The sequence below is a fragment of the Podarcis melisellensis genome (assembly GCF_964234715.1).
Source record: "Podarcis melisellensis genome assembly, chromosome: 12".
Classification (NCBI taxonomy): Eukaryota; Metazoa; Chordata; class Lepidosauria; order Squamata; family Lacertidae; genus Podarcis; species Podarcis melisellensis.
Window position 1 is genome coordinate 819266 of NC_138544.1, and position 21854 is coordinate 841119.

The 21854-nt window shown below is 43.7% G+C and overlaps 1 protein-coding gene across 5 annotated transcripts in view; it reads left to right on the forward strand.

Moving 5' to 3' along the window:
* The window catches only part of EZH2 (enhancer of zeste 2 polycomb repressive complex 2 subunit), a 62555-nt gene that overhangs the window by 16782 nt on the left and 23919 nt on the right, over nt 1–21854 (forward strand). For 3 of the 5 annotated variants that reach the window (XM_081931064.1, XM_081931066.1, XM_081931067.1), the window contains 4 exons: nt 698–826; nt 1092–1208; nt 3846–3966; nt 6209–6370. In XM_081931064.1, coding sequence (XP_081787190.1) covers nt 698–826; nt 1092–1208; nt 3846–3966; nt 6209–6370 — 529 coding nt within the window. The remainder of the gene's footprint in view (nt 1–697; nt 827–1091; nt 1209–3845; nt 3967–6208; nt 6371–21854) is intronic. The other 2 variants (XM_081931063.1, XM_081931065.1) reach the window with 1 other exon arrangement.

Genomic DNA, 21854 nt, shown 5'->3' on the forward strand with positions numbered 1-21854 from the left:
CAGGACCTCTTTCCCATAGCATCAGTCAGCCCTCCTGTTGCCAGTTGCTCCTAGAAGTCTGGGAACATGGAGTGGCATCTGGTACAGTGTGAGGGCCTGCGGTCAGAAATCAAAATTGTAGACAGTCCAATGCTCTAGGTGCGAACATGTGGTTCTTTAATCAATATCTTAAAACAATAACCCTGATGGTAAGCTAATATTACCCATATATTGCAAGGGGCTGTGGGCTGGTTGCCCAAAGCTGTCTGGAGAGATTCCTAGTTCATAAGTCATGTTCTTAAGCTCTACATTACACTAGTTCGCACCTGGTTTTGTTGTCTATAGCATTGACATAATGAAGTATGGTATTGTATGTGAATAGCTCTTGGACCATCTTTATATGCTGCTTAGCAAGTCTTGTGATTGTCCATAGTAGAATGCCAGGGCTGAGCCGGGGGTCTTCTGTGTGCAAAGCGTGTGCTCTGCCACTGAACTACAGTGAAGTCAAACTCCAGTGTTTCAGATGGGAGACTTTCCCAGTCCTGCTTGACAATGCAGGGGCTTGAATCTGAGACCTTCTGCACGCAAAGCAGATGTTCTGCTATGGAGCTATATCCCTTCCCTGTCTTTCAGTCAGACGAGCATTGTTTTTAGATACCCAAATAACTTTACAAATGCTTGTGGGTTCTCGGTTCTTAAAACATTATTTTATTTCCAGAGCATGTTTAATTCTAATCGTCAGAAGATCCAGGAAAGAACAGAAATATTAAACCAAGAATGGAAACAACGCCGGATACAACCTGTCCACATCATGACTTCTGTGAGCTCATTGCGTGGGACCAGGGAGGTTGGTTAACATGATGTGTTTGCTTGAAATGTTGTTAGAAAGTACACATTACCTTTACTATGTATGGTGTGACCATACCTAAGGAACAACCCTATCTGAGTAAAAGCAAACATTTATAAGCACTTTTCAATGTTAGCATTTCTTTTTGAATTAAAACTGTTCACTTTATCCCTTTGAAATGCACACCTTTGTTTGTCAAGTCAGGTTTTTGCTGCTGTTTAAAAACAACGTACTACTAGTAGTGTAATTGTATCTCTTCTTCCAGTGTTCAGTCACCAGTGACTTAGATTTTCCAAAGCAAGTAATTCCCCTCAAGACTCTGAATGCTGTTGCTTCAGTACCCATAATGTACTCTTGGTCTCCCCTTCAGCAAAACTTTATGGTAAGTGAAATACGGGACTAAACCAACTGAAATGGAAACCAGCAAAAGAGTCTGCTGAATAATAGTTGATGCCGTCTTTCTAGTATAGTGTGACTCTGCAGTGCTTTTATGCCCAATAATAGTTTTAATGGTTCAGCAAACCTCATTGTGTGTCAAATTGATTCCTGATAAAATTAATTTTATTATTTGCAAACACTGGATTTTGCAGAAAGCATCTGAATGCATCTTTTGAGTAAAGTCAGTGTCATAATTCTTCTTCATGGATGAATAAATCTGGGCATTTCTGTTTGAGGAAATTTTTACAGAACTTGCACCAAACATTTAAGAAATGTAGGAAGTGTTAGCTACTCACTGATGCTTTATGGTCTTTAGAAGCTGATTCACAAAAGGACTCAATTTTGGACAGATAATTTGGCATCCAATAGACAACTCAGAGTAGCCAGAATAAAGAATTAAAATAGAAGAGTTGCATTGAACTGTGCTTCTCGGCTGATGGTATGGTTCGTAAGGTAAGTGGGAAGGGAAGCAATTTTCAGTGTCTTTCTCGAGGACTCTCCTTCGTTAGAGGTTTTAAAGCAAAGGTTGGATGGCCATCTGTCATGGATACTTTAGTTGAGATTCCTCCATTGCAGGGGGTTGAACTAGAAGACCCCCCCAGGGTCCCTTCCAGCTCTATAATAGCAGGTCACCTGAAGTCATTGTGATGTCAGGGGCTTGGCAAATGACTCTTCCCACCAGTTAAAATTAGCCTGCAGAGGGTGAGAGAGGTAAGGATCTGGCCCACCAGCCTGATCCAATTCCCTTTTACCACACCTTAAGAGGCATTTAAAAAGAATCATTAAGCCTATTTTTATTTGCTTTTATTTTCTGTTCAAAAAATAACAGCTCCAACAATAAATAAATAAATCATCAATTAAAACCAGTATTAAACTAAACAGAAAATTTGAAGGGCAGTATGAAATGTGTAAATAAATTGCTGGCGTTACCATGTCAGTTGAGCAGCTTGCAATAGATAAAACTGATTTATAGAATTGCATTGACTGTAGCAGGTATATATTTTTGGCTTAGAAGAAATAGGTAGGCCAAATGCACCCTTTTCTCTACATATACATTGGTACCTCAGTTTAAGAACAGGACTGTTTACGAACGATTCAGTTTACAAACTTCGCAAAACTGGAAGTAGTGTCCCAGTTTGCGAACTTTAGCTCGGTCTAAGAACAGAATCCGAATGGTGGAAGGGCAGCGGTGGCAGGAGGCCTCATCAGGGAAGGTGTTCCTCGGTTTAAGAACGGTTTCAGTTTAAGAATGAACTTCTGGAACGAATTAAGTTCGTAAACCGAGGTACCACTGTATAGAGAAAATTTATTTGAAAAAAGGTAGTAGCACAAAAAATAGTATAGTCACAAAATAAATAATTTATGCAACATTTTCAGCAAGGGCATTCCTTAATAGACTTCCTCCTTGTGGGATCTACTTTATTTCTTTTTGCCAGAACCTATATAGAGAAAAAAGAAATACATTTAGAATTAAATATTTCTGTGTCCACGTATTTGTTTTGTGTACAGGAACTAAGCTGAGCTCCGTCACCCCAAGCAAAAATTCACTTCTGGTTACCCCTAGCTAGCAGTATAATTTAGAGCAGGGAGACTTCAGTAGGGAGTCTTTGCTAATCTTTGCAGATTACCTACAGATCTATCAATAAATTCCAATCTACCTTCTGCCCACCCATCCCTAAATAAATAGGTTTTTAAAAGTATTGTTTAACTATGATTTTATGTATTCATACACGTGTGCGCGCGCACACACACACACATTCGATTATAAAATACAATATGCCTTTTATGTCTTTATGAGTACAGAGCTGTTTAATCTATGCAAATGATTAACTACAGAAGGTCACTCTTCCCTCATAAATGTGCAGGAACATACACAGAAATGCTGTTACATGAGCTTCTGCCTCACATGGTGACTGTATTCTGCATATGACTACTGTAATGCGCATGACTATGGCATTTGGGGAAAATTTCCACTGAAATGTCTGCTAAAGAAATTGCTGTGGCCCTTTGTGTATATTCTACAAGATCACTCCTGACTACACCCCTTGCAATGATCTGGATGTCCCTCCTGCACTTTTGTAGGGTCACAAAGTATGAACTGTGCAATAGTTTATCTTACAAAACAGTTTATTACAGTGAATGCTCATTGCACAGCAATTTCTACCACAAGCCTAAAGGAAAGCAAGTAAAGACCATTTAGACCATTGCCCAATCCAGAATCTAGCATGTGTGCTGGCCTCTTCGTTTCAATGGAAAAATCACATGCATGTGTACAAAGGAATGTGCAGTTGGCTTTGCTGATTCTGTTCTTAATGAAAGGGACATCGCTTTCAGATGAGAAGAGGAAGTAGAGATGAGGTACCATTCTAAGGAGACCTTGCTATATAGAGGTACCATATATTAGTGGACGGCTATGGAATTTTGATTAAGTATCCATGGAATTGTTGCTTTTGATGCAAGTTGTTGGTTGCTTTGCTTTTTGGCTTTGCCGTGCCAGGGATTGATGAGTGATCAAAATTTGTGCTTGCGGTGAGAGACTTCTCTCCCCCCCCCTTTGTTATATTTTTTACCTTATGTCTAGGTAGAGGATGAGACAGTTTTACATAACATTCCTTATATGGGAGATGAAGTGCTTGACCAGGATGGAACTTTTATTGAAGAATTAATCAAAAACTATGACGGAAAGGTGCACGGAGACAGAGGTGAGTTCGGATGTGTATGTTTGTAAGTTGACTGCTACTGATCGCCAGTCTGGGTGGCCTGTGCTGTTCTGAGCTTAACTACCTAAAAAGCCAACCACGATATAAAAAGCACAATTATTTTGCTTCACACAGAATGAGAAATGCATGATTTAGTACAATAATTATGCCTTTGGAAATAAACATCAAGTCTCATATTTAAAAACAAGAATGAGCAGTAGTACGTATTTCCAAAAATGTAATTATTATTCTAAATCACATGTTTTCCATGAAGCAAAATAATTGTACTCGCTGGCTTTCCAGATAGTTGGCACCACCTGCAGAATACAGGAATATACCCTTTTTTACTTCTCACATAAGGGTTTTGTGCCTCTGCAGAGCTCATTCAAGGAGCTTGTAAAGCCAGGCTAGAGTTTTGACCTGTGTCCTACCTTTTTATCCCTTCAAAGTATGTGGCTCCTTCTCACTTTTTACCACAGCAGTCACTTGTTCAGAAAGCCCTTTGGGCCTGGAACGTTCTGAGAAGAGACCTCTGTGGACCACCTGGGCTGTTCTGCACCCAGTCAGCTGAGGGTGCTTTCCCATGGCCAGAATTGATAATGTCACAGAGTCCACAGCCGGCCCAGTCAGCTTCTGCAGCATTTTATCCTTTGCCTCAGGAAGCAAAATGTCTTTGTCCAACCTTGTCATTTGTCCATTTGCAGGGACAATGAACAACTTTCTTGCTGTGAGTTTATTTTGCAGCTGTTTCTGTTCACAAGCAACATTTTAGTTGTAATAGCATGTGCTCTGAGAGCAAGTGAGGTCTGACCGCTGTAACTTGGCTCTGTATTGGGGTGGAGTGCTTGTTGAAACCTGATGCTTTCCTCCTTCTAAAACTTGTCATTGTTCCTCCTCCCTTGTCCTACCCATATTTCTTCCAAGCCTGGCATTGGACATAAAGAGGGCTTTAGATACCTTGGATCTGAGCCCTCCTTTTACTTGATGTGTTAGGGGGAGTTGGTGGCAGTTCATCTGCTATAAGATGGCAAGAAGAATGAACCTCTCTCTACACAACATTTTGCTTCTGGATTTAATTGAAGGTTCACCTCCACAATGAGCTTGGCAAAGTTCTCTGTTCTGGAGTAAGTCCAATCTTACTCCACTAGGGTGTCTTCCCCAAGAGTCCTGCTGATGGACTTCTGCTGTGCTAACTCTAGGTTTCAACCTTTATTCATCTGCCATTTCTGACTTTATCTGAAAACCTGGGCAGATGACTTCTCTGAAAGGACCATGCTCATCTCTTTCATTTCATAACACGTGCCTTGCATCTGGTAAGTGAGCTTACTGCACCTGTATATGGGGATAGACAAAGACCACAAGAAGGAATACATTGCTCCCTTGTCTATATAGTTGCACAACCCACCTGCCTCTCCCACTGCATATGCTGCTGTGCCTGTTGCCCTTCTCTCCCTCTCCTGCAGGGCTGCTATGTCAGTCCAAAAATGGAGCTGAGTGGGAAAAATACTTCTTAATGCATGCACATGAAAGAGTCAGGTGGAGTTCCTGTGAAAACTCTAGCCCAGTTTTGGAAGCTTCCTGTTTGAGTTCTGCACAAGCACAGAATCCATATACATGGCTAAACAGATGACTGCTTTAATATCTAGCGTTAGATGTGCAACCTGTTCTTTATAGCACAATCCTATTCATGTCTGCTCAAAAGTAAGTCCCATTGAGTTCAACTGGACTTATTCCCAGGTAAATGGACTAGGATTGCAAAAATAATGCTGCTCTGAATTATCTGTGATTAGGGATAGGAATGATAATGAAATATTAAATATCTTTCTGTCTTTGGCTTGGCTACTCTCTCATTTTCTGCAAGAGAATTATCCCAGGACTCGGCTATAAAGTTGCAAATATAACGTTTTAAGTGCATGATACAAATGTGACACTAGATGGCGATGGTGAGCTAATGGGAAATTCAATATATATATTACTTTTTTTTAAAAAAAAAAGGCATGTTCACAGTGTTTTTTATATATGTCTAGATTCAGCGCAAATAAAGTTCTGTGTTGTGTCCTGAAAGACTAAAAAAGCATAGTTGAAGAGAAATAGTTACAAGATCTTATTCATGTCCATTTTCCTGTGTTTCCAAAGTTAATTTACTTTTAATGTTTTTCTGCATAGTGAGCTATGCTACCTGAGGATATGCACAGCCTGTTTGCAAATGCATATCTCTTCCATTTATGTATATACCTGATTTCAGAATGTGGGTTTATCAATGACGAGATATTTGTGGAGCTGGTCAATGCTCTTGGGCAGTATAGTGATGACGAAGACGATGAAGATGACGACGACGATGGTGGCGAAGACGACAATCTTGATGGGAGAAATGAAAAGCAAAAGAACCGAGAGGCCAGCAGAATAGGTAGGTTAATATGGTGCAAAGACATTTATTTAAATGCCTTTCCCCTTCTGCAGAGGTGGGAATGTATTAGAATGGTCCGCTCTCAGATGGTGATGGCTCCAAATGGTTTTCAGATGGCTCTGGGGGATTTTCCAGCTGATATATATGACTGGCTCTCCTGTTGAACCCCTGGTTAATTTGTGGAATACAGAGGACCTAGACCATGGACATAATTGCTTCTGAAGGCCTTCCTCCTGTTGGGCTTCCCCTCAGGCTCTAGCCTGAGGGGGGGGGCTGAGCTGAGGGCAACAAAGCAAGCCGTGAGAAGGGTTGAATGCGGGTGGAGGAAAACACCAGGTGTGACGGCTAATTATTGAGCCTACTTGGTGGCAGTGAAGGCAATGAAGAAGAACCACTTATTTGTTGTTGTTTTTTGCTTTGTTCATATGATGACTAGAGCGGCTTTTCTTGCTAGTACAGGGCCTCTTACAGTCTCACCTGAAGGGGAAAGGAACTGACGGTGGCCTGCTGTGACTTCTTTGTGAAGCATTTGGAGGACAGAAGCCACATCTGCTGGCATCTTGACTCCACTGTTCCGTCAGATGAATTTCCAGAGGCATCTGGAACACTTTCTAGGCTTCTTGTGTTGGATAAGTTTCAGTTAGTATGGCTTGAAGACACAGACAAGGTTCGGCTGACTGCTTCTGATCTTGCCCCTCATGGCTGATTAAATCGAGCAAGGAGGGGACAGCTTGTTACAATCAAAGCCTCCATGGGGGAGTGGGTTGTCTGTGTCTGCCTATATAAAGCAATGGTAAGAAACTTTAAACCACAGAGCCTAGGACTTGCCGATCAGAAGGTTGGCGGTTTGAATCCCCGCAACGGGGTGAGCTCCCGTTGTTCGGTCCCAGCTCCTGCCAACCTAGCAGCTCAAAAGCACGTCGAAGTGCAAGTAGATAAATAGGTACCGCTCCGGCGGGAAGGTAAACGGTGTTTCCATGCACTGCTCTGGTTTGCCAGAAGTGGCTTAGTCATGCTGGCCACATGACCCGGAAGCTGTACGCCGGCTCCCTTGGCCAATAAAGTGAGATGAGTGCCGCGTCTCCAGAGTCGGCCACGACTGGACCTAATGGTCAGGGGTCCCTTTACCTTTAAGAAACTTTAAGAAAATGTCTATGGACCAGAAAATCTAAGCAATCAGTTGCTAGTGTCCCCATCTTGGACAAGGTTCTTCAGTGTGTGGTCACAGGTCACATCCAGGCTCTCTTAGATGAGACTTGATGTTCTAGATCAATTTCAATTGGAGTTTCAACCCCGTTTTGGCACAGAAACTGCCTTGGTCACCCTGTATTATTATTTTTGTTAGGAGAAAGACAATGGGAGTGTATCCCTGTTAATTCTCCTTTATCTCTCAGTGGTTTTCAACACCATCAACCCTTGTATTCTTCTGCATTGTATTCTGGAATGGGCTGTACTTCTTTGCAGTGGTTCCAGAGGTTCCAATCCTACTTGGATGACTGTATCCAGGGATGGTGCTTGGGAGGATATTGCTTTCAGTGTGAAGTGCCACATTTTATTATCATAAAATATATGATAATATATTTTAGTATGTCAGTCTCTGGTAAATAGCACCTTGTACCATTGAATGGCACTGCAAAAACCAGTTACTGGCACTAAATATATAGAAACCTCAACTGTTTAAATCAAGGCCACCTCACATGCTGTTACACATAATTGTATAGACCTAGTTACTTTTAAGTGTATAAAGCATTAAAGTTACTTTCTGTAAAAAAAAATCACACTGTATGGCCAAGGGTATAGAATTGCTAAGAATAAGGTCATATCAAAATGGGGGGCGGGGAGGCTATTACATATGGTTGAAATACATACAAATTCAAATGTTCATCAAATTAAATGAATAACATTTTAAAAACTTTTAAACAAATGTTTTCCGTAGCTCACATTTCAGAACTGCCTATGGTGAATGACACAATTCCTAGTAATGTAACTGGATAAAATATAAATTATTCATTACTTACACTGCCAATAGCACAGCTTGACTTATTATTTACTAGATTTTTAAAATGTGGGTTGTAAAAATGGTTCTTACATTAGAATTTACAGTTTGTGGAGAATATTCTCCGGATAATTTTCTAGCAGAGAATATTCTCATTCTCGAGAATATTCTCACCTCACATCACTAGGCCAGCCATATTGGGCCAATGACATGCTGGGACAGCTCCATGGTCATCATGGAAGTCATGAAGTCCTGAGCCACCCCAGAGCCAGTCGCATTGACATGGAACCTCAGAACCAGCAGTCTGGGGCTTCCGGTTCTGGCTGCCTTAATGGAGCCAGGTCCCACAACAACGGGAGATCGTTGGCATAGATGAATCAAGGATGATTGAGGATAATTATCCTTGCAAACTCCCCCCACAGGGATGGGGAAAACAGGCACCTGCATATCGTCTCAGTACCTGGCTTTTGCTCTGGCATGGAATGCAGGAGGCAGCGAGGCACTGAGTGCAAAAGCACTTTGCCTGTTGGTAACCCACCTACGCCACCATTAAGAACGTTCTGTTCATTAGAGATTATTTGAGACTAATGTACAGACGTACGCTGGAGAAGATGGGATAAGATCACAAACTACCAAATTGAAACAGCTACATGGTCGTTAAGATTTGAATTGGAAATAAGACTTCATTTGATGCAAAATACAGTATGTAGTATGGAAAATCCAAAATTCATAGAGGATTTCTAAACCATATTGTTAGAAAATCAATTTATGCTGTTTGGGGAAAATATAAGAACTTATTAGAGAATAAAACCCCATGATAGATATCACCATTGGAAGCGTCAGTTAAAAAAAAATGAAAAAAGAATGGGCAATGTATAATGAGTTGACCATGGAGGGAAATCAATTGAAAGTAAAAAAGTTTGAAGCCATAAGGCATCTGTTAACTGATTTGCTCCAATATCACCAATTAAATGACATCTTTAGGTTGGATAAAGGGGTTGGTTTTGGTAAAGAATTTTCGAGATTACAGAAATAACTGTTGGGAAATAATGAAAAAGTTCCGTCAAAAATGTTTAAATTGTTGCTGGAATGGGAAAGAAAAGATGAGGAATTAAAATCTGTAATACACTGGGCAAAAGATGTGGGATATAATATACAACTTGCTTCATGGGAGAAGTTATGGAATGAGGATTTAAAATTTACAGCCTGCTATACATTCAAAGAGAATTATATGAAAATGATGTGCAGATGGTAATTTGACTCCTACAAGATTATCGAAAATGTATAAGGATTCGGCCAACAAATGTTGGAAGTGTAAAGCTAAAGATACATTCCATCATATGTGGTGGACTTGGAAAATAGCAAAGGCCTTCTGGGAAATGATTTATAATGAACTGAAAAAAATGTTTGAAATAATTTTTGTTCAAAAACCAGAGGCCTTTTTATTAGGTATAATAGGAGAAGAATTACTGAAGGATAAGGAAGTACTGTATGTATGCGACGACAGTGGTAAGAATGTTATTTGCCCAGGTATGGAAAGAAGAAAGAGCCCCATCGAAAGAAGAATGGATAATGAAGTTGATGGACTATGTGGAAATGGCAAGGCTGACCGGGAAGATCAGGCATCAATAGGACAGTAAATTCAACAAAGAATGGCATAAGTTGGCCCCTCTATTAGTCAACTTATTTACTTTAATTGACAAATTCAGGATATTACCAGATGTTTGGCTAAACATCATCACTCCTTTATTAAAAAAAAAAAAAAATGACCCGAAGCAGCCTAAGAATTACCGTCCAATAAATCCTTGGCAAAAAGTATGATCTTTCCTCAAAGTCATCAAATTATCAAATGGAGACTAGATAATCACCCCACTGACCAGGTAAAATCTTTCAAATACCTAGGGATACCTACCAGTCAAATTTAAACTGAACAACACACAGACGCTGAATGATCATCCAAGCAAAATGCACCAGATCTGCGATTCTTCATTTTTTCTCCCTCAGATGCAACCAGATGGTCCCGCTACAATAAATATTTTTAATGCCAAGGTCCTTTCTCAATTATTGTACAGCATTCCAATTTGGATACAAGCATTTAATAGAGAAGTTGAACAAATTCAAGCAACTTTTCTTTGTAAGATCCTTGGTGCCCCTAAATGTTACTTAGCCTTATGTGTTGAAACCGGTCAACATCTGATGGAAACCAAAGCATGGCTGACTACAACCAAGGCCTGGCTGAAAGTCCCCTTTAGAACAACAGCTAACTCCTTCTTAACCTCTGTGCTTGAAGACCGCATTTCATCTAGATGGTATAGAGCAATTCAAGATAAAATTCGTAGTTTGGGCATTGCTCTCGAGAGCCTTGAAGCATGTGATGCAAGTTACATATTCCAAATAATCGGGCAGCAACTCTACGACTACCAAAGACAGTGCTTGTTACTTCATACTCCGAGATCCTGTTCTCCGGAGGCCTTAGGTATTACAACATCCTATGGAACCTGTGCCAAATATCTACTACTCCCCTCCCATTGAAGAGCCTTTATGTTCACGAGATTAAATGCTTTCCCTTCTGCAGTGACCAAAGGCAGATTCTCACATACTCCATATCAAGCCTGTTTGTGTGCCTGCAACCAAGGAGTACCTGATTTAATGGACCACATTCTCTTAGTTTGCTCTCTACACAGCAGACCTCGCCAACTGATGCTGAGGAAAATGTTGGACTTCCAGCCTATAACTCCGAGAAGAAGTCAAATGAGGTTTCTCCTGGCAGATCAGGACAAAGATATCACTGCTTTAGTAGCCTCATTTTTAGCCACAATCTTAACCAAAAGGTTTCCCAGTGATCCATCATTTTGGGGAACAGACAGGGAGAAGCAGAATTAAGTGCACACGATCACAGTGTGACCTTATGACCCTTGACAACTTTTAATTATCCCAGTGACTTGAAATGTTTTATACTTTAATGCCAGTAAAGGTATTTGATTTGATTTCAATGGCATAACTTTATAGAATATATTAAAGAACACTGTAAACATTTAAAAACGTTAGCAGGATTGTGACAAAGGATAAAATTGAAATGTAATAATTTAGATAAATGTAATTAGATACAGTTGAAAAAGGAAGATAAATTTTGGAAGCCAAGGGAGGGGTGGGGGAAGTCTGGGGATTCAGGGAACCCCATAAAGATACTGATATGAATTATGGTTTAATGCATGGGTCAGCAAACTAAGGCCCACGGGCCGGATTAGGCCCATTTGCCCTCTGGATCTGGCCCAAAGACAGTCCTGGAATCGCCGCTTGGATCGGTGTGATCATTCTGGCTGTGCTATTATTTTATTTTTTGCAAATTTTGGGGGGCACCATTTCCCCCCTCTCCTCACACACACCGCGGGGGTGCCTCCTCCTTCCTCCCTCCCTCCTAGCTTCTCCCCGCCCTGTGGAGGAAGAGTGCTGGGCTTTGGTGCCAGCCAATCCGAAGCCTCGCCACCTGCCCACCAGCCTCTCCGTCCATGGCTGCGCTGTGGGCATCATGACGGGCACATCACGGAGTTTGGGCTGGAGCTTGGCGCATCTGCTGGCCCCACAACTGCTGCCCAGGAAAGTTGACCCGGAAAGGAGAGGCACCACCACCACCCATAGCTGTCAACTTACAGGTTTGAATATAAGGGACCAGCAGCCAAAATAAGGGACCTGCAGCCTCACCTGTTCCAGGCACTCCAGTCTTCCTGTCCTTCTGCAGTCTGGTCAAACTCATGCTGGGTAACTTCGAGAACACTGTCCAACCAACTTTGTAACCAGAGGTTCAACTGAATAGAATCTGAATCACATGCACCACAAGGCCTACGCAGCCTCAACTTAAGATGGCTCCCCGGCCTGGCTTTGCACTGCAACGTTTGCAGCAGCACGTGCAACAAAATGGCGTCCAGCATTCAAAAAACCCCTCAGCTTGCATTAACTAGCCACACACAGACAGCCTCCCCACTCGCTATGAGATCGCCAGTCACCCACCATTTTAGTCAACCAGCTCCTTTCTTTTCCCTCATAAGTCAATCGAAGGAGCCTCCAGAACAAATTCAAAAGCCCCCCCCACGAGATTTCCTTTCCTTTTCCCCCCCACCATGTGTCCCCACTCCAGACAGACCTTTTCGCTGGCAAAGGGAGTGGGCCGTCGATGACGTATCCATCTGATTCCGATCTGAGCACTCAGCACAGGTATGTTCAACTTCTGAGCCCCTCTGAGCCAAAGGCAGAAAGCCCAGCCAGCAGCCAAACTCAAGGAAAATCACCGTCACCTCTGCTGGGAAGCGCTGAGCAAAGGCGAGTCCCCAGGCAACGCAGCCGATTTGATCAGCACAAGGCATGCAAGCTCCCAGTCGTTCTTAGACTTCTTATTGGGTGAGCAACACAGCCAAGCAACACAGTTGGAGCCTCCCTCTTCCCTGGCCGGCAGGGAGGGAGGGAGAGGAGCTGCTTCCTTTGAAATTTAAGGAACATCATTTAAGGGACATCCATCAATAAGGGATAGCAGTGGGACATGGCGCTGGAATAAGGGACTGTCCCTCCAAAAGAGGGAGGAGGTAGGAGAGCAGGGGGAGGGGCAGGACTGGGGGAGAGAGAGAAACCCCCCCCGCTGCGTATGTGTGTGTGCATGCACAGTCTGGTCCGTCACAAGCTCTGAGGGGGTGGTAAACCAGCCCCCTCCTAAAAAAGTTTGCTGACCCCTGGTTTAATGTAAACAAGTGTGTCTGTGTTTAACAAATTATTGTTTTTTGAAACTGAAAATAATTTTTTTAAAAAAGAAAACAAACAGCAACAAATCCCCCCCACAAATTAAAAAGGTAAGACAGGGGAGGCAATTAAAAACAGTTAAAACAATGCATCATGTATTGGACCTTCGACACTTCTCAGCTTGACCTTCAGGCCGAACACCCTCTCCCATTTACAAGGTGGCTCTGAGACTAAAAGACCCCTGACTGTTAAGTCCAGCGTGAACGACTCTGGGGTTGTGGCACTCATCTCACTTTACTGGCCGAGGGAGCCAGCGTTTGTCTGCAGACAGTTTTTCCGGGTCATGTAGCCAGCATAACTAAGCCGCTTCTGGCAAAACCAGGGCAGTTCACGGAAACGCCGTTTACCTTCCAGAGTGGTACCTATTTATCTACTTGCACTTTGACGTGCTTTCGAACTGCTAGGTGGGCAGGAGCAGGGACCGAGCAACGGGAGCTCACACCGTCACGGGGATTCAAACCGCCGACCTTCCGATCGGCAAGCCCAAGAGGCTCAGGGGTTTAGACCACCTTCAATATTTACTGTGTTTTGAGATTCCTGCATCGCAGGGGGGTGGACTAGAGGCCCACCGGGGTCCCTTCCAACTCTACGTTTCCAAGCTTGGAGAGTTTTTCATAGAACACTACTATAGAATCCAGCTGCATAGTCCTCACTGTTGGTATCATTTCAACTGCCTCATTAGGCGGTCACATGATGGTTGCAAACTTGACTCGCACACTTCTGCAGCAGCTGCCTTTGCTACAGAAGGTCCTTTCTCTTCTACACACAGCTACTTAACCTGTCCATCCAAAGTTAAGTAGTGGAGATCCCATTGGGAACATAACTGTGAATTTTGCTTCTGATTCCAGTTCCAGTTCCTTGGAGGTGTTGAAGGCCCTCTTTGGTAGGTGCCTCCAGCTGATCACAGGGACCACTTTTCTGGATCAGGGTCTTGAGCCTTCAGTTTTCTCTCTCTTTTCCCCTTTCCTTTTCCACGGCTCCAGTGCCTCCTGCTTGGCTTTCATCCAAAATATTGCTGTAAGTCCAGCCCAGGGAGAGGCTACAAGCAACAATAACAATTCTGACCTCCTTTCCTTTTTTTTTTTTTGAGGCTGCTCTTAAGACCCTTCTCAGGAATCAACCTTCACAGTAGGATTCAAATAATCCTGTCTGGGTCAAGGGCAGCTCCCAGTGGCCCTGGTCTCATGCTGATGGTTGAGTGCACCTGATCTATGTATAAAACTTGCACTTGCTGTAACCCCAGAGCATAGAGTGGGACACAAATTTTAATAAGTGTGTTCATCTGCGTCATGAGATGAGAGTTAATTAAGCAATCAGCTGTTATAGAAGAATAAAAACAGATTGCTTCTGATAGCTCAAATTCTCATTTTCTCTCCATGGATGCCATGGCAAAACAGTAGAATAGCTTGGAACTTTGCCTGAGTGTTGGCGTAGGGGAGTAAGTTGCCCATACTGCATGGCAACTGTGTCAAAGCAGTCATAAGTCAAGGAAATAAGAACAGGTAGGGCATTCTTTGACAATAAGAAAAACCAGATTGCTTGGCTGCGTGTACCTGGTTCTAGAAGGCACACATTAAAGGCAAGCGGAATGCAGATTACTATAGAAGGGGGGGGAATAATCGTAGTGGGCATTTATGCTCCGAATAATAATAAATAATAATAATAAATAAATAAATAAATAGTTTTTCAAGGAGCTGGAAAAGAAGTTATGGAATTATATTGGGGAGAATATTGTTCTTATGGGAGATTGGAATGGAGTGGTCTCGGTCAAATGGGATAGAACTTTTAGAGGGAAACTTACCAATGAAGGTAAATTACTGCTCTCCTTTTTCCAGATGGTGGACAATTTTGACCTCTATGACTCATGGAGAATTAAACACCCCAATGGGAAAGATATTACACACTTCTCGGAAGCTAAAAAATCAGGGGGAATGTTAGATGCTATTTGGATCTCTAAAGGGCTGACCCTCTTCTTAGAAAAAGCAGAAATTCTGGGAAGGACTATATCAGACCATAATCCAGTAACAATACATATGGAAATTAAAAAGCAAACGAAGGGAAGGTGGAGGATGAACAATGAGATATGGAGAGACGACCAATGGGTGACGCAAGCAAAAATCAAGTTAGCTGAATTTTTCGAGATAAATGTGAAACAAAATACAGATATAAATGTAGTTTGGGATGCAAGTAAAGCGTACATGAGGGTTCTTGGAATACAACAAATGCCTAGGCTGAAGAAGATAAAAGACAATAATATCCAAGAGCTAACTAAACAGATAAAATTAATGAAAAAGTGCTGATCAAAAATCCAAAAGGTCATGAAATATTACAAAAAATAAAGATATTGCAATCCCATATCTCTAGTATATTAAATAAGGAAGTAGAAAATAAAATTAAATGGGCAAAACAAAGGTATTTTGAGTCCGCCAATAAGCCCGGTAAGTTGTTAGCATGGATGATAAAGGAAAAGCAAACAAAAAAAGTTATAAATAAAATTTTCAACCAAGGGGAGGAAATAACAGAACCAGTAAAAATAATAATAAAATTCTTAAACTTTTATAAAGATTTATATAAACAAGAACATTTAGAGGTTAATAAAATGGAAGAGTATTTACAACAAAATAAATTACCAAGAATTGAAAAAGAAGTTGAGGCCCTAAACTCCAACATAGAAATAGATGAAATAGCACAAGTAATAAAAAAAAAGAGTGGCAAATCGCCAGGTCTTGACGGAATCACATTAATGTACTATAAGAATCTGGAAGAAGTATTCCTCCCTATATTACAAAGAATAATGAATAATATACTGGGAGGGAAAGATATACCAGAATCATGGAAAGAAGCACTGATCACTCTAATCCCAAAACAGGGAGTGGAGTTGACAGACATGAAAAATTATAGACTAATCTCCCTGTTGAATACAGACCATAAAATCTATGCTGGGGTGATGGCTAATAGATTAAAAAAAGACCCTAAACAAAATAATCAGCAGAGACCAGGCAGGCTTCTTACCAGATAGACATATAAAAGACAATACAAAAATAATAATTGATCTGTTGGAATATGTCGAAATGAAACCAAGTAAAATGTTATTGGTTGATGCAGAAAAAGCTTTTGATAGAGTATCATGGAATTTCCTATTGGAAACTTTCAAAGGTCTGAATAGGGGAGAAAATAATGGAATTAGGGCGATATATGATAACCAAAAAGCAAAATTGCTAATAAATAACGAGATCACCGAAGAGTTCAGCATCGAAAGGGGGACAAGACAGGGGTGCCCTCTCTCCCCACTTCTTTTTATTGCCACATTGGAACCACTTTTAATAGCAATAAGAAAGGATAAAAATATAAGAGGAATTAACCTAGGAACTCGATACTACAAAATTAAAGCCTTTGCCGATGATGTAATTGTAACCACTGAAAATCCAGTGGAAAGTATCCAAAAAACACTTGCACAACTGGAAGAATTTGGGAAGGTCTCTGGGTTCAAACTGAATAAAGAAAAATCCAAATTATTAACGAAAAATTTACGTAAGTTGGAACAAGAGGAACTGGAAAATACAACAGGTTTAAAGGTAGCCAATAAGGTAAATTATTTGAGGGTTTGGATCACCAATAAGAATATAAACTTATATAAGGACAATTATGAGAAGAAGTGGAAGGAAATAAAAAGAGAATTAGAGACTTGGGGAAAATTGAATCTGTCCCTGTGGGGGAGAATATCCACAGTTAAAATTATGGTATTGCCAAAGATGATTTTTATGTTCCAAACAATACCTATAATTAGAGGCGTAAAGTGTTTTAAGGATTGGCAGAAAGACCTTTCCAAGTTTATTTGGCAAGGGAAAAAACCATGCATAAAATTTAAGCTACTAACAGAGTTGAAGGAAAAAGGAGGCTTCGCGGTCCCTGACCTTAAACTGTACTTTGAGGCAGCGTGCTGGACATGGATTAAGGACTGGATATTAATTAAAAACACGGAAGTCCTAGATCTGGAGGGATGGGATATTGTGTACGGATGGCATGGCTACATAGGCTATGACAAGGTTAAATCCCACAAAGGATTTTTAAATAATATTGTGAGAAGGGCATTATATGAAGTATGGGAGAGGAGTAAAAAATCAATAGTAACTGTGATGGGACGATGAGCTGCTTGTGCGTAAAATGCAAGTCCCTCAGAGTTTGATCAGGTTTTCAAACCTCTGCCTGTGACGGAGCCCCTCCAGCATGGCTGCGTCAATCACTAGTAGAATCCGAAAGTGGCTGCTTTCGGAAACGTTTCCAACATAAAAGCTCCTTAACGGAAACACGTCGTCTGGCCTCTCGGCGTGACAGTTTCCGTCGAGGTGTGGGTGTCCCTATAGGAGGTCCTGAGACCTCCCCACTGGTTTCGCTTGAAGCGTCTCTGAGCCATCCCTCCGACTCACTTTCCCTTGGAGTTCTTGCTCGCCCTCTACTGGTTCCCTCTTCCGCTGCTACTGCTCTCTCAACCTCAGGGAGCCTTTGCACCTGCGGCGCTTTAGATGTCAGTTCCCTGACATCCACCTCCCCTCCAGGGCCCCCTTCACCCCCTCCCGTCTCCTCTCCTACTGGCGGTGAGGAGGTAAAACCCCTGAAAGAACCTCCCTCATCTTCCGACGTCGCGAACACTTCCTTCCACTTGTTGCTGTTCCTACTCTCTAGGTACTCTTCGTCATCAGAGTCCACTCCATCTTCCAACTCCGACTCCGCGAACCCTTCCATTTCCTCTTCCTCATCGGTGGTGCCGAAATACTCCCTCCTAAACCTTGCTATAGGCTGAGGTTTCCTCGGGAACCTTTGGTGGAACGTTTCTGTTAAAACCTCGTCATTGACTTCCTCTGCACTTACCCAGGTGTTTTCTGACTCCGGTTCCCCTTCCCACGCCACCAAATACTCCACCTGATTACCCTTCCACCTGGAATCGAGGATTTCCGCTACATGGTTGCGGCGTTCCCTCTCTTCCAAGGCTGGTCCCCTGACGTGCTCCCCTTCACGTCCCCCCCTGTATGGTGACAGTAACGACCTGTGGAACACTGGGTGCAATTTCATGTGGTTGGGTAATCGGAGTTTGAAAGCTACCGGGTTGACCTGCTGAATCACCTCAAAGGGTCCCAATCTTCTGGGCCTCAGTTTCTTACAACCCCCTTTGAACGGCAACCCTTGGGTTGACAACCACACTTGATCCCCCACCCTTATGGTTTCACCTTCCCTTCTGTTCTTGTCTGCCTGCTTCTTATATTGTGCCTTGGCCCTTTCTAAGTTGAGCTGGAGCTGCTGATGGATGGCTTCCATCTCTTCTACAAAATGTTCAGCCGCTGGAACGCTCCATCTCTCCCCTCCTTCCCCTGGAAATGCCCTGGGGTGACACCCGTAATTAGCCAAAAAGGGACTCATCCCTGTGGACACATTCTCCGCATTATTGTAGGCAAATTCTGCCAACGCCAACTTTTCGACCCAATCGTTCTCTCTGTCATTGACATAACACCTAAGATATTGTTGAAGAATGCCATTTGCCCTTTCCGCCTGCCCGTTGGTTTCAGGGTGCCGGGCAGTTGAAAAATTAACTTCCACGTGTAGCAAGCTCATGAGCTTCCTCCAGAACCTGGAAGTAAATTGTTTGCCTCGATCTGAGATCACCCTCGAGGGAGCCCCGTGCAACCTAAAGATATGTTCCACAAACAACTTCGCCGTTTCTTCCGCTGTGACTGCATGTGAGCATGCTACAAAATGGCACATCTTAGTTAACAGGTCTACTACTACCATGATGGCTGTTTTCCCCTTGGACCTTGGCAGATCCGTCATAAAATCTATTGATATCGCTTCCCAAGGCCGTTCTGGTGTGGGTAAAGGTTCTAATAACCCTGCCGGCGCCCTTCTTTCCCCTTTGGCTCGCTGACATTGGTCACACCCTCTTACATACTCCCTTACATCTTCCCTCACCTTAGGCCACCAAAATTCCCTGGTAACCAACCACATGGTTTTGTGTTGCCCAAAATGTCCCGCCGTGGGGCTATCATGCAACTGCTTGAGTACTCTCCCCCTCAATTCACCTTCGGGTATATACAGTGCCCCTTTGTAATACAATGCCCCATTTCTTTCCTCAAAACCTCCGGGGCTCTCGCCCTCCCCCCTGAGACCTCTGAGCTTATCCTGGGCATATTCATCATTTTCCGTTTCCTCCACCAGTTCCCGTTGCCCCACCAGCGCCGCCCCACACACCCAGCGGTCCTCCGGGATGACATGTCTCTCTTCGATCACCTCCTCCCCTTCCCAATATTCTGGTTTGCGTGAGAGCGCATCCGCCCTGACGTTTTCTGGGCCTGGCACATAACAAATCTCAAAGTTAAATTTGGAGAATTCCTGTGCCCATCTCACTTGTCGTTGGTTGAGCACTCGAGCTGTTCTCCAATACTCTAAATTTTTGTGGTCGGTGCACACTTGCACCTTGTGTTGTGCCCCAATTAATAAATGTCTCCACCTCCGGAATGCTTCGTGAATGGCAAGTAGTTCCCTGTCATACACCGTGTAATTCCTCTCGGACTTATTCAGTTTCCGCGAGAAGAATGCACACGGTCTCCACTCCGACGCACTCCTCCCCGGTTGAAGAAGGACCGCCCCTATAGCCCGGTCGGATGCATCTGTTTCCACTCTCATGGGTTTTTGTAAATCCACATGCAGAAGTTGTTCTTCCGAGGCGAAAGCCCTTTTCAGTTCTTCAAAGGCTCGATCCGCCTCCACCGTCCAAACAAATTTCTTCTTGCTGCTGAGGCAGTCGGTGATGGGCGCCGTCAAGTGGGCAAAGTTCTTGATGAACTTCCGATAAAAGTTCCCAAACCCCAAGAATCTTTGCACGTCCTTCTTGGTCTTCGGTGTCTTCCATTCCAGTACCGCTTGAACCTTGCCTGGATCCATGGCCAATCCCTTGTCTGACAAGCGGTACCCCAGGAATTCCACCTCCTTGGTATGAAACTGGCACTTCTCCAGTTTCACCCACAGCTGGTTGGCTTGCAGCCTGCCCAACACTTCTCGAACGTCCCTCACATGCTGTTCCTCATCTTCCGAATACACCAACACGTCGTCTAAAAAGGCCACACAGTTCTTGTAGAGCAAAGGTCCCAGAACGTGGTTTATAAAAGCTTGAAAACAGGCGGAGCCCCCTTGTAGACCGAAGGGCATAACGAGGTATTCAAAGGCTCCCAAAGGGGTAAACATGGTGGTCTTCCATTCATCTCCCTTCCTTATGCGTATCAGATTGTACGCCCCCCGCAGGTCCAGTTTTGTAAAAATCTTTCCCTTCCTTACTCTGGTCAAAATGTCGTCAATTCGGGGCATAGGGAAAGCCAGGGGCTCCGACACTGCATTGAGGCCCCTGAAGTCACACACCAGTCTCGGTTTGTCTGTGTTCTTTTTGTCCACAAAAAACACTGGGCTGCCCCCCACCGCTCGGGACTCTCTGATGAAACCTCGCTTCAAGTTTTTGTCAATGAACTCCCTCAGCTCCTGCATCTCCCTGTCTGACATGGCGTACAGCTTGCCTACTGGGAGTTGGGCCCCTGGGAGTAGGTTGATTTGACAGTCAAAGGGTCTATGCGGTGGCAGTTTGTCTGCTTCCCTTTCGCTGAATACGTTGCTCAGATCTGCGTATTGCGGGGGCACCTTCCCTTTGCCCATCACTTCCATCCCCGCTAGGGTGACTCTGTCTCCTCCCGAGACCTTCCCCTCCTTGCAGTGTTCTAGGCAATGCGCTGACCCAAAGGAGACCACCCTCTGATGCCAGCCCACTAGCGGATCGTGTAGCGCCAGCCAGCTCATCCCCAAAATGATGGGCGCTCCTCCCAGGATGGCCACATTAAACGCTATCTGTTCGGTGTGCCTTGCCACTCTCATTATCATCGGGACAGTCTGTTGGCTAACTTCTCCCCCCAACAGCTCTCTGCCGTCAATCGTAGTCACCTGCAAGGGGTTACTTAAAGGGATGGTCTGTATCTGGTGCTCAGCTGCAAACTCCTTACTCATGAAATTACAGGAGCTGCCTGAATCCAAAAGCGCCTTGACCTTTAGTGGGTGTCCGTTTGGCAGTTCTAGTAACACCTCTATCACTAAAGCAGGTCTGGGAGGTTCTGGCATGGGCACTTTCATTGCTCTTTGGCCTGGCTGCTGTGCCCCGACGGTGGCAGCCAGGCGTTGGCTTTTACTTGCTCCTTGCTTTCCTCTTCCTTTCCCCCAACAGCTCCTGCCATCCCTTGCCATTCCTTTCTTTGTGGGCAGACTCTGGCAAAGTGCCCTGGCTGTTGGCAGAGATAACATCTCTTGGCGCTCTTTCCCTCCTTCTTCCGCCCTTCACTGGGATTTGAAACTGCGCGCGCCCGCGCTGTTCCAACTTCCATCGGCTCTGCCGGCGGGAAAGATGGCTCTGGAATGTCTGGAATGCGGAACTCCCTCCAACGGTCTCCTTTCCCTTCCCGCCTTTCCAAAGCCCTCGCCTCCTGGCGCGCTCCTATGGCCAGCGCAGATTTGGTTAATTGGTCCATAGACTCCGCCCTGGGCCCCCGGGAAAGCTCATCTTTGACGGTTGAAGAAAGCCCCTCTTCGAAAAGCATTTGGATGGGCTCCGCCGATAGGTCCCACCCCAATTTATGAATCAGCATAGTAAATTCAGTCCAGTACTCACGGACAGAT